The sequence below is a fragment of the Montipora foliosa genome, chromosome 9, assembly GCF_036669935.1.
Source record: "Montipora foliosa isolate CH-2021 chromosome 9, ASM3666993v2, whole genome shotgun sequence".
Lineage (NCBI taxonomy): Eukaryota > Metazoa > Cnidaria > Anthozoa > Scleractinia > Acroporidae > Montipora > Montipora foliosa.
The window spans coordinates 22,712,645-22,725,042 of record NC_090877.1 but is presented as its reverse complement, the minus strand read 5'-3'; the positions used below and the strand labels follow the sequence as shown (position 1 = coordinate 22,725,042).

Below are 12,398 nucleotides of genomic sequence, written 5' to 3'. Positions count from 1 at the left end.
GCTGTGAGCGTCGTCGCTCCTGGTGGATATTGAGGAAATTGTTGCCCCATTACCATACGGAAAATACGCGCCTGGATTCATGTTGTTGCCAAATGAGATCGTTATCAATTTTACCACGAAGTCTTTAGCATAGAGACTCTGCTACATATCACCTGTCAAATCATTTCCGAATCAAGACACCCTCGCTATTGTTTTCCAAGATTTGTTTCAGTTTGGCCTGCTCCAGAGGTAATCGACGGCATCTTTGAAGTTTGTCCGTCTGTGACCAAATTTTGTCCTTCCGTGGACAAACCGGTCGCACTTGGTTTTTCATTGTGATGACAGATTTTTGACAATGATAAGTAAACAGTTTTGTCCTCTAAAATGTCAGCCGTTTCCTATTTACGCACTTTACCAGACTAAGAAAGAAGCAACTTAAAGAAAAAAAGAGTATAAAACGCTTATCGTATCTGATCAAGGCAAGTGTATTTGAAAAACCTACCGAAAATATATGAGTATTTGCATCATGAAACGCAACGTCAATATATATACCGGCAAACGAGCATCACGTCTCACGACTTTTCACTGATTCTTTGGTTGAGCAGCTTTATTAACAAATCAAGCTATCAAATTATCAAGGAAAATCCATGGCTATCTTTCTTATTTGGGTAGAAATAAAAGATTATAGATTAAACGAACTGAACACTCAATTCACATTCACAAATTCGACATGAAAATGAAAGATGTGAAGTTTTGGGGATTACTATTAATAACTTTGTGGTGAAGTTTACCACGCTCGTTGAACCTTGAATCCCGGCGCATATCTCAATTCACAAATAGCTTTTCACGAGCAAATAAAATAGATGTCGGTATACTTCCTAGGCAACTGTTCTCGAATCGAAGAGAAAGTTCTTCGACAATAGTACGGCTTGATGTTCTACCCTCACACAAATAAAATGAAATGAACGCACAGATCTGCCCGTCCAAGAATGATATGACCAGATGACAGTCCAATGCAGTAGAATCTTCCCCTGATTTCTTACACCTAAACAATCAAAAGAGAAGTTTAATTGTAAAACAATTAATTTCCAAACTGTGACGAACAGTTTCCTCGCGTGACCCTAACCTGCGATTCCTTTAGAGCTCTAAAGAAAAAAACGCCCGATCGCAGGTTATATTTTTCTCAAAAGCATCAGCTTTTTTGTAAGCGATTGCTGAGAAACAATAAAAGACGAAAAGAAAAAGACTCATTAGATACCCTTTCCAGTTAGCTAAAAGAAGACACTCACTTCAGTTTTACAGAAACGTTCATCATTCTCAACAGCCTTTTTACGAGATCTCCACCAGACATCTTTTCGTCTTCGTATCTGTTCCTTCACAAACATCCCTAATTTATACTCCCAAATCTTTAAAGATAGGAATATTAACACCCCACCAATGATACCGAAACCAGCACTCCACAAAAGCAATTTGCAGAAATTTGTCTCCATTTCTTTGATTTCTCCTGTCCCAAATGCACAACGCTGCGCGCAACAACGAGTAAAAATAGATAGTCCGAGAAAACAATGAATCTTACCGGTTCTACAATTTTTTGTAGCGTGTGACAAAAAAAAAAGTCTAGCCAATCACAGTCTACAAGAATCACGAGCAATATTAAATTAATTACATTTCCCATAACAGAGTTTGGTCCGGTTTCAAATCAGAAAAGAAAATGAAATTTCTGTACTGATTTGATGTTAAAGCTTTAAGCTAAAAAGTTCTAAAAATCCATAAGAAACTAGAAAACTGCTAAAAACGAGGGCGTTTCGACGTTCCATAACTTCATTAGCGAGTCAAGAAATGAATGATAGAGTTTAAATAGGTGGTTTGTCACGGTACGTCATCGCCGCCATGTTGGTGGACGAAACATTTATTTATTTATTTATTTATTTATTTTGTGATTCGCCCAAGGGCAGGTGATAATACAATAGGACTCAAGACATCAGCTCTTTTGTTCGTCCACCAGCAATTGTACATTGCTGCATTGTTATCTGTGTCTCTAGAGATTGGTTGCAAACCACCTATACCAAGATTCTGTGAATAGAATGATTTCACAAACCCCGATTCCTATATACTAATTGGAATCCTTAAATGCTAATGGGCAAGAACAATAGACCGTATTCATAAATGGCGGTCAAGAAATTATTCTTTTGTCTTTTTGCTAATCATCCTAACTAGCCTCACTTTGGAACAAAATTTCTTTTATATTTTGCTGGTGTTTACGAGGCTAGTTACGATGATTAGCATAAAGACAAAATAATAATTACTTAGCCGCCATTTATGAATACGGTATAGAGCCAGCACGTTCTAAAGTACACCGTTCTAATTTCGAGATGGTTTCCCGCAAACACAGACAACGTTTCCAATGTTTTAATCTCTTTTTGTGGAGCAGAAGCGCTGACGATCTCATTACAATCTAGGTTCGCTTGAACCGGTTTAGAAAGCTTAGCTATGTGCACTGAGCAAAACAGGCTCAAACAAGAACTATATTTTAGTTGTCAAAATGCGTTAAACAAACCCTAAACAGTTTAATTAAATATGGAGCAAAACATGGCGTTTTTCTTCCTTATCTCTTGGCCTTGTCTAAATAGGTATTCGCTTTCGTCACCAAGTCGTTCACATTATTCATGGTGTCTATGGCTTTCTGACACATTTTTTGATGGGCTAGTTGTGCTTCCTTAGCGTGATCAATCTTTCGCCTCTTCTCCTTCTCCTCGTGCCTTCCATTCTCTTCTTCTGAACTGTTCAATAATGAAGCGATGAATTCATTGTCGAGTTTTCTTTTAACAGCTTCCGCTTTCCGTTGACTTGGAGTCATCAACGTTGGATACTTTGTTTGCCTGGCAATCAAGGCAAGCGTTTCGTCTAGACCTGTCGACGTTGCTGGCTGGGTGGCAGGTTGAGGTGATCGCAAGACATTCTTAATTATGTTGCGCATTCTCCCTGTCAAGCGATCTGCTGATTGTTCCAGATACATCCTCACAACGCTCAATGACTCTTTGTTTGGCAAAGAGCAACACCTCCTTCCAGTCCTTGCCGTGGCAGAGGTTGTAACATTCCACGATAAAGCGTTTTTCATTTTCTCCGATAGAAACGCGTTTCCTTTGAGCGCCTGTTTGAAGTAAGAATCAAGCGAAAAGAAGAAAGGCCTTCAGAAAACTGGGTTTTGGGTTGGGATGGGAAATTTTATTTAGTTTCTAGTTGTCCTTGTGTCAAAACATTTATAAATAATATCAGCTGGAGCTGTTACCTTTATCCTGGTTGTTTCAAGAACCCGTAGATTCTTCTTCTTCTACGTCCCATGGGCGCCATAAATTTGACATTTTGAGAAAAGCCCTGTTTGGCACTTCCAAAAAGGATGACTGTCAGCGCAAAATGATGTTGTTTTAAATTTTGCGCACGTGCACAATATGCAAATTCTTTTATGTTACAGTTTGAAACTTTTTGTATACAACTCATTAGCATTGGAGGATTCTAATTAGCATAAAAGAATTGGGGTTTGTGAAATCACTCTAATATGTTAACAGTTCCAAGCCACGCGTGAATGTAAGCCAGGTGCTTAACGCGGCCGCAAACGAAACATTGTTGTGGAAACGGTGGAAACACTGTTTCCCGAAATGTTTCTTTGGCGCGCAAACGAGGAAACATTTGCTTTCTGAACAAATTCAGAAACATTTTTGCTTCCCGGGAAGCAAATTGTGGTTCCGCAACACCTGGGGCCCCAAACGGGAAACATCATTCATCTCCATCCCCCGATGGTAGTTTTTGGTGGTAAGGATTCGCCTTCCACCGAATTTCAGCTCATTTGCAATATGTGGGAAAATAAAGAACTTAGCTGAGCACGCTACATATGAAAATATCATATTGCGAAATATGACCCGTCAAGATTTCGTAGCCTGACAAAACATCCAAGACCTCCAAGGCAAGGCTACGGCATTTTTAAAGTGTTGTCGGTACTTGCAAAATTGTGGTGGGCGAAAAAAATTGTTCGCACTAAAAATGGCTTCGTTGACAGATTTGCCTAGTGCAAACAGTATCCTACGAGCAGAGTCTTCTTTGATCTTCCTAGAAAAATCGGGAAAAGGAAGGAGATTCTACCAGCAGCCTCGACATTCCTTGATTTACCGCTCACCCAAAGAATTGGATGAGTCAGTCCAGTTTCGACTTGCCAAACCTGCTTTTAAATTTGCGCATGATCAATCGCCATCGATATGTTTTGATATTTTTTTGTCCAAATTCCCATGAATATTTCCTCCTTATGTCGGTTACAGACTACTCCGCCACAAACCTAAAAATTTTTCATTAAAAAATGAAATGGCAATTTGAAAGTACGACCTATCTTGCGTTTCCAAGGAAGTGATTCCTTGGTTGTCGAATGTTTGCCGCAGTTGTTTTCATTTTGTGGTTTTGCGGTTACTGGTCACGCATGGCTGACACTCCAGTGCATTTGAAAAACCTACCGAAAATATGTTAGTATTCGCATCATGAAACGCAGCGTCAATATATTTACAATAATAAATATATAAAATATATTTTATTGGTGGCATCAATTTTCACCGATTCGTTTGATGAGCAGCTTTATTAAGAAAATAGTATTAAGTAATGACTATTAAGTAAAATCCACCACGGTTATCTACCTTATCAGGAGTGCTCAACGACCAATTTTTCAAATAAGGTTCATTTCGTTTCCGAACAACAAACTGGCACCTTTAAAGCGGTTTATGGTTAATAATTAACTTTCGTGGGAAAAAAATAGCCGCTCCTCAGAGCCAGCAAGACAAAGTCCAAAGGATCCCTTTTGCCAGCAAGCAAATTCATTGAGGACCATAATCCCAGCCAGGAATTTTTTATTTGTCATTGCTTTCTACCAGCAATGTAGGATGAACATACTTAGCCAGCCAGCAAGTTGAAAAAGAAGAAAAGTGATTTTTACTTAAATTTAACAAGATTAATCAGCTATTTCAGCGTTACTTCCTTTTAATATCACTGTAAAGCCATTAAGGGCCGTCATCTGAACAAAGTCTAACTTAGACCGTCAAAATGCAAATATAATTTATCTCCTACTCCGCAAATATTTTTTTATAATTCACCATAAATTACACAACGGTCTCCTTTCTGTAGGTCCCATCCTACCTTAAGTTTTCTCGTTTGCGTTAATTTGCTTATTTGTACCGTTCATTTGTATAAAAGTGCCCCTAGAAAAATTATGTGAAAAAGATTTACCGTAAATGCTCGAATTAGCGCCCAGCTTCAAATAAGCACCCCGCTTTGAATTAGCGCCCCTCTTAGGGCTCAAAGTTTGTAAAAAGCACCCCCCCTTCAAATAAGCGATCCCAATCCCAGCTACGCTGACTATCTTTTTAAGAATTAAGGAAATGAATTAAAGATTTTATCGCTCACCTCACGTTGTGTAATTTATGGTCTCTTCGCCAACACTTGTTACTCTCTAGTATCATCCACATTACGCCTAAAACCTGCCAACTTTGATGTACTATCGCATGGGAAGAGAGCGTCCATTTCCTCCCCTTGATCTTCAGAACAACTTGCCTCGTACCATCCCTTTATGTGGCATACAATCTGAATACTATTTAATCTAACCTATGATTTATCATATGCGTCCATGTCCATGCGTGAGGGAGACAAAGATAGCTGGATGGTCTAGCTCTCTTTTCGTGTTTACATACTTGAATTGAGTCCACATGAACGCAAAAAAAATTTAAATTTATATATAACTATTATCTATCACGACTAACACTATCATGTTCATTGACAAAATCTACGTTACTAAAAGTATTAACAAATGAACAATTTTTTTAAAAAGCCAGATTATCGGTATATTTATCCTTAATTTTAAAATCACATGATCCCTATCATGACTGTCACCGAAATTGAGACTTCATCATGATAAAAATAACAGCCGAAATATACATCCCTTTCATTTGTATCCTTATGTACAAATTATTTACTTACTTTTCAACTATTCTGGAATTTTTTCGAGTTCTTACAAGTTACTATGTCATGGGATCTTGTAGAAATGTTTCATAGTCAATGAAAATTTGCAAAGAAACAGATTCAGAAAAATGTTTTTAAACTCATATTGGAATATTAAGTTAATAGTCCACTGTTATCCACTGTTACTTTCTCTCTTCCCAGTAAACGCAAGTGTCAATTTTTCAGTGAGAAACTGGTTTAAAAGTTCGAGAAATAATGATATAAAACGATAATGACCTACCAATCGGTGTTACGATACGACTATACTGTAACCGGGGCCACTTAGACAGATTTGACCAATAACATAAGAAAGTTGGTTGTGGGCCAAACAGCAGCTCATAAAAAATTAGTTACTAAAAGCACGAAATTTAAATGATAAAAGCGAACGCTTGGTCGATTCGAAACTTTACATATAACACCCAGGAGATTGACACTAGCCCTTATTTTGTCATCTAAAAGCACGTTGTTCGCTACCATTGCCGCACTTTGTAAAGACTATCGCGACCTCAAGTCAAAAATATAATTAACGTTTCCGTTTTTTGCCTCCGTCGTTCACTCTAAGGGACCTTTCAGGTTGTTATTGGTTGATTTTGGTCTATATTGTTTATTTTGATTAGGATCAACACCTAACTTTCTTGGAATGTACTCTGACTTTCCTGTAATTCGACTGGTCAATTTTGTCCAGGTGGCTCGGTTATCTGCTGTAAGATCCAAGGGAGTGATCAAGAACCTTAAAAAAATACCGTTTGTCGACCAATCCTTGCAATAGCATAAGGGTCAGTCTTTTCGTCTGAAAAAGACTTCAAGCATTGTTCGATTAGCCGAAGTTGCACCTGTCAATAACCGAAAACAAACAAAGTAGTCATGTTGTTTGCATTACCTTCCAATTGTTAAACGTAAGTTCACTGAGGAGATACTCAATCGATAAGCGTTTGGAGGCACAAAGGCGATCGCCGATGTATTGCAAGATCTTTATAGTGGTCACAAAGACACCACACAAGTAAACCAATTAGGATGCTTTGCAAGTTCTCAACAGAACTCACAACCAATAAAATTCGCCGATGTTTTGCAAGTACTAAGCAGACGTCACAAAGACAATCGCCGATGTATTGCGAGATCTTAACAGAAGTCACAAAGACAATCGCCGATGTATTGCAAGATCTTTATAGAGTCACAAAGACATCATTACACCAGTCAATCAACGAGAATGCTTTGCAAGTTCTCAACAGAACTCACAACCAATAAAATTCGCCGATGTTTTGCAAGTTCTAAGCAGACGTCACAAAGACAATCGCCGATGTATTGCAAGATCTTAACAGAAGTCACAAAGACAATCGCCGATGCATTGCAAGATCTTTATAGAAGTCACAAAGACATCATCACACTAGTCAATCAACGAGAATGCTTTTCAAGTTCTCAACAGAACTCACAACCAATATGATTCGCCGATGTTTTGCAAGTTCTAAGCAGACATCACAAAGACAATCGCCGATGTATTGCAAGATCTTAACAGAAGTCACAAAGACAATCGCCGAGCATTTGGTGGCATCAGTTTTTATTCATTCGTTTGACGAGCAGCTTTATTAAGAAATTAGTATTAAGTAATAACTATTAAGTAAAATCCATGGTTATCTACCTTATTTGGGCAGAAACAAAAGATTATAGGTTTAAACTAAATGAACGCTGAATTCACATTCACAAACTGGGAATACATTAAAATAAATAAATAAGTAAAGTTCAGTGAAAATGTTTCTTCCTTTGAGTGGTCAAAACGCCAGCTAAAGGTTTCCTCCTGGTATTTTCCCATTAGTAAAAGGCTGCAGGTTGTGCTCAAGCTGTCGTCTACGAAAATAACAAACAAATTCTATTCTACACGCATACATTATTCAAGAGATGGAAAGTTTGGGATCAAATTATTAAAAGCTTTGGCGTGAAATCTGTCAGGAGTCAGTTCACTAAAAATTAAAACCGCATATCTCAAATAACTTTTCACGAGCAAATATAATTGGTGTCGGTATACTTCCTAGACAACTGTTCTCGAACTGTAGAGAAAATTCTTCGACAACAGTACGGCTTGATGTTCTACACTCACACGAATGAAATTAAATGATCGCACATATCTGCCCGTCCAAGAATGATATGACCAGATGACCGTCCAATAAACACAGCACACTGAACCGCCCAACAAACAATGCAGTAGAATCTTCCTCTGATTTCTTACACCTAAACAATCAAAAGAGAAGTTTAATTGTACAAGAACAATTGACGAACAGTTTCCTCGCGTGACCCTAACCTGCGATTCCTTTAGAGCTCTAAAGAGAACGCTCGATCGCAAGTTACATTTTTCTCGAAAGCATCAGCTTTTTTGTAAGCGATTGCTGAGAAACAATAAAAGACGAAAAGAAAAAGACTCATTAGATACCCTTTCCAGTAAGCTCAAAGAAGACACTCACTTCAGTTTTACAGAAACGTTCATCATTCTCAACAGCCTTCTTGCGAGATCTCCACCAGACATCTTTTCGTCTTCGTATCTGTTCCTTCACAAACATCCCTAATTTACACCTCCAAATCTTTAAAGATAGGAATATTAACACCCCACCGATGATACCGAAACCAGCACTCCACAAAAGCAATTTGCAGAAATTTGTCTCCATTTCTTTGATTTCTCCTGTTCCACATGCACAACGCAGCGCGCAACAACGAGCAAAAATAGATCGTCCAAGAAAAGAATGAATCTTACTGGTTCTACATTTTTTGTAGCGATCTGAGAATATCACATTCTTCTCACAGTCTACAAGAATCACCGGCGAGCAATATTAAATTAAGTACACTTCGCATAACAGAGATTGCTCCGGTTTCAAATCATAAAAGAAAATGAAATTTCTGTAATTTGATGTTAAAGCTTAAAGCTAAAAAGTTCTAAAAATCCATAAGAAACTAGAAAACTGCTAAAAACGAGGGCGTTTCGACGTTACATAACGTCATTAGCGAGTCAAGAAATGAATCATAGAATTTAAAATAGGTGATTTGTTACGTTACGTCATCGCCATGTTGGTGGACGGAAACATCAGCTCCTTTTTGTTTATTGCGGCATTGTTATCTGTGTCTATAGAGATTGGTTGCAAACCACCTATACCAAGATTCTGTGAATATGTTAACAGTTCCAAGGCACGTATTAATGTAAGCCAGGAGTTAAGGCGGCCGCAAACGACACACTGTTGTGGAAAACGGTGGAAACATTGTTTCCCGAAATGTTTCCTCGGCGCGCAAACGAGGAAACATTTGCTTTCTGAACAAATTCAAAAACATTTTTGCTTCCTGGGAAGCAAGTTGTGGTTCCGCAACAACGGTTCACCTGGGGCCGCAAACCGGGAAACATTTGCTTTGGCAAAAAAAATTCCGTTATTCTTATTCTATTATTCCTCTTCATTCCCCGATGGTAGTTTTGGTGGTAAGGATTCGTCTTCCACCGATTTTCAGCTCATTTGCAATATGTGGGTAAATTAAGAACTTAGCTGAGCACGCTACATATGAAAATATCATATTGCGAAATATGACCCGTCAAGGTTTCGTAGCCTGACAAAACATCCAAGACCTCCAAGGCAAGTCTACGGCATTTTTAAAATTTGGTGGAAGTTGCAAAATTGTGGTGGCTGAAAAAATTCGTTCGCACTAAAAATGGCTTCGCTGACAGATTCGCGTAGTGCGAACAGTATCCTACGAGCGGAGTCTCCTTCGATCTTCCTACAAAAATCGGGAAAAGGAAGGAGAGTCTACCAGCCGCCTCGACATTCTTTGATTTACGGCTCACCCAAACAAATGGATGAGTCAGTCCAGTTTCGACTTGTCAAGCCTGCTTTTAAATTTGCGCATGATCAATTCCTATGAGTATTTCCTCCGTATGTCGGTTACAGAGACTAGTCCGGCACAAACGTATAAATTTTTCATTAAAAAATGAAATGGCAATTTGAAAGTACGACCTATCTTGCGTTTCCAAGGAAGTGATTCCTTGGTTGTCGAATGTTTGCCACAGTTGTTTTCATTTTGTGGTTTTGCGGTTACTGGTCACGCATGGCTGACACCCGAGTGCATTTGAATTTTTAACGCATGCTCAATACGAAACGTTAAGGCGGCTGGCACAATCTCCTTCCTCTTCCCGATTTTTCTAGAAGACCGAAGGAGATTCCGCTTGCAGGGTATGCGAACAGCAGGGCCTTTTAGTAAAACATCACGAGTAAAGAATGTCCCTAAGTTCTAGAGTTAATTATCGTGTTAGACTACAAATTAACGTTTCTCTTACCTTTATTTATACTACTCACAAAAACCAAAAACAAATGGGCAAAATAAAGACCGGCGTTCTTAACTGACTCTCAGCCAGGGTATGTTTTTAGTATGTTCTTAAAATTCTGGTCAATCTCAGCCTGAATGTTCTTATAAGAAAAAGTTCTTCTAAGAATTGAAGATTGTACAGATACTGTTAAGCCAATATGTTACTTCATCATTTTGCTTGCGCTGTTATAAGCGTCATTTGAGCAGCAATCAATATGACGAGCAAAGGCGGGTATCGCAAGTAAGCAACACAAGTAGGTTTAATTAACAATTAATTTCCAACTGTGACGAACAGTTTCCTCGCGTGACCCTAAACCATCGATTCCTTTTAGAGCTCTAAAGAAAAGAACGCCCGATGGCAAGTTATATTTTTCTTAAAAGCATCAGCTTTTTTTGTAAGCGATTGCTGAGAAACAAATAAGAAAAAGACTCATTAGATACCCTTTCCAGTAAGCTCAAAGAAGACACTCACTTCAGTTTTACAGAAACGTTCATCATTCTCAACAGCCTTCTTACGAGATCTCTACCAGACATCTTTTCGTCTTCGTATCTGTTCGTTCACAAACATCCCTAATTTATACCCCCAAATCTTTGAAGATAGGAATATTAACACCCCACCGATGATACCGAAACCAGCACTTCACGAAAGCAATTTGCAGAAATTTATCTCCATTTCTCTGATTTCTCCTGTCCCACATGCACAACGCAGCGCGCTACCACCAGTAAAAATAGTTCGTCCGAGAACACAATGAATCTTACTGGTTCTACAATTTTTTGTAGCGATCTGAATATTTCATGAATATTTCCTCCGTATGTCGGTTACAGAGATTAGTCCGCCACAAACCTATAAATTTTTCATTAAAAAATGAAACGGCTATTTGAAGGTATGACTATCTTGAATATCCAAGGAAATGATCCATTGGTTGTCGACTTTTTGCCACAGTTGTTTTCATTTTGTGGTTTTGCGGTTACTGGGCACGCATGGGTGACAACCAAATGCGTTTGAATTTTTAACGCATGCTCAATACGAAACGTTGAGGCGGCTGGGAGAATCTCCTTCCTATTCCATATTTTTTAGGAAGACCGAAGGAGATTGTGCTTTCAGGGTATGCGAACAGGGTCTTTTAGTAAAATATACGGTTTCGTTGGTATTCAGGAGTGTCACGGTGCTACCAGCAGGAAGTTGTACGACATTCACAAACTATCACACCTTATTACAAAAGTGTTCGTAATAAAGAGGTCAAGTTTGCATTTGCTCTTTTGGGTCGAGATTTTATGTCCGTTGTCTGGTCTATACCGTACTGTTGAGGGTCCATACCAATGGAGGTTACGCACTTTTCGTGTTCTTTGAAGTGCCCAGAGCCGATCATTCCAAAAAGGGAACTCTGCATCTAATTCTACATACCGATAAAAATGGTCACGCAATACCCGCATTTCATGGAAAATATTTCCATTGCAACTGATCGTAAATAGCTGATCAGACTACCAATGGCGTATGGGATTCCCTTGCTAAAGAAAGACTGGCACAATATTTGAAGAATTGTTATGTGGTTTTGGTGAAAAAATACAGTATTAAAATGCAACATTCTATATCCAAATCCAGTCTCACTAGATTATTGCTATCATTATACCGACGAGAGAGCACCTTTAAGGCACCATTGCCATTCCAACTTTCGAATGACTCGAATCATGCTAATTTAGTGTGAAACCTCTGAAAACGATAGAGTTCGTTGAACGTGTGCTTGCCCTTAGAAAAGCATTCCCATTTAGTGGAAAGTGGAGTGCGTACATGTACGAGTGCTCTGTGACAAAGGAATTACAATCCATATATGCAGAAAAATATGTACAGTAACATCCAACCTCGTTCCCAGGGTCTCTCATCTTAACGCCTGGGGCCAGGCGTTAAGATGAGAGACCCTGGGAACGAGGTTGAGTAACATCTTGTCCAACAAATATTTAAGACGATGAGCTACAACAGAGTAGAGGATCCCCTTTACAAACTTTGGTTACAAAGAAAACGTAGTTTTTAATTCGTGTCAAAAGAATACTTTCTTGACAAA

At 38.6% G+C, this 12,398-nt stretch overlaps 1 protein-coding gene across 10 annotated transcripts in view; it reads right to left on the bottom strand.

Moving 5' to 3' along the window:
• Nucleotides 1–538: 538 nt before the first annotated feature.
• The window catches only part of LOC137970900 (uncharacterized), a 39,293-nt gene continuing 27,433 nt past the window's right edge, over nucleotides 539–12,398 (bottom strand). For 3 of the 10 annotated variants that reach the window (XM_068817544.1, XM_068817551.1, XM_068817552.1), the window contains one exon: nucleotides 7,710–8,232. In XM_068817544.1, the coding sequence (XP_068673645.1) occupies nucleotides 8,033–8,232 (200 nt within the window). In that variant the 3' untranslated portion in view covers nucleotides 7,710–8,032. Of the gene's footprint in view, nucleotides 1,025–2,010; nucleotides 2,053–2,388; nucleotides 3,131–4,713; nucleotides 8,233–8,302; nucleotides 8,388–9,048; nucleotides 9,153–12,398 lie in introns of those variants that run through there. The other 7 variants (XM_068817548.1, XR_011116891.1, XM_068817549.1 and 4 more) reach the window with 7 other exon arrangements.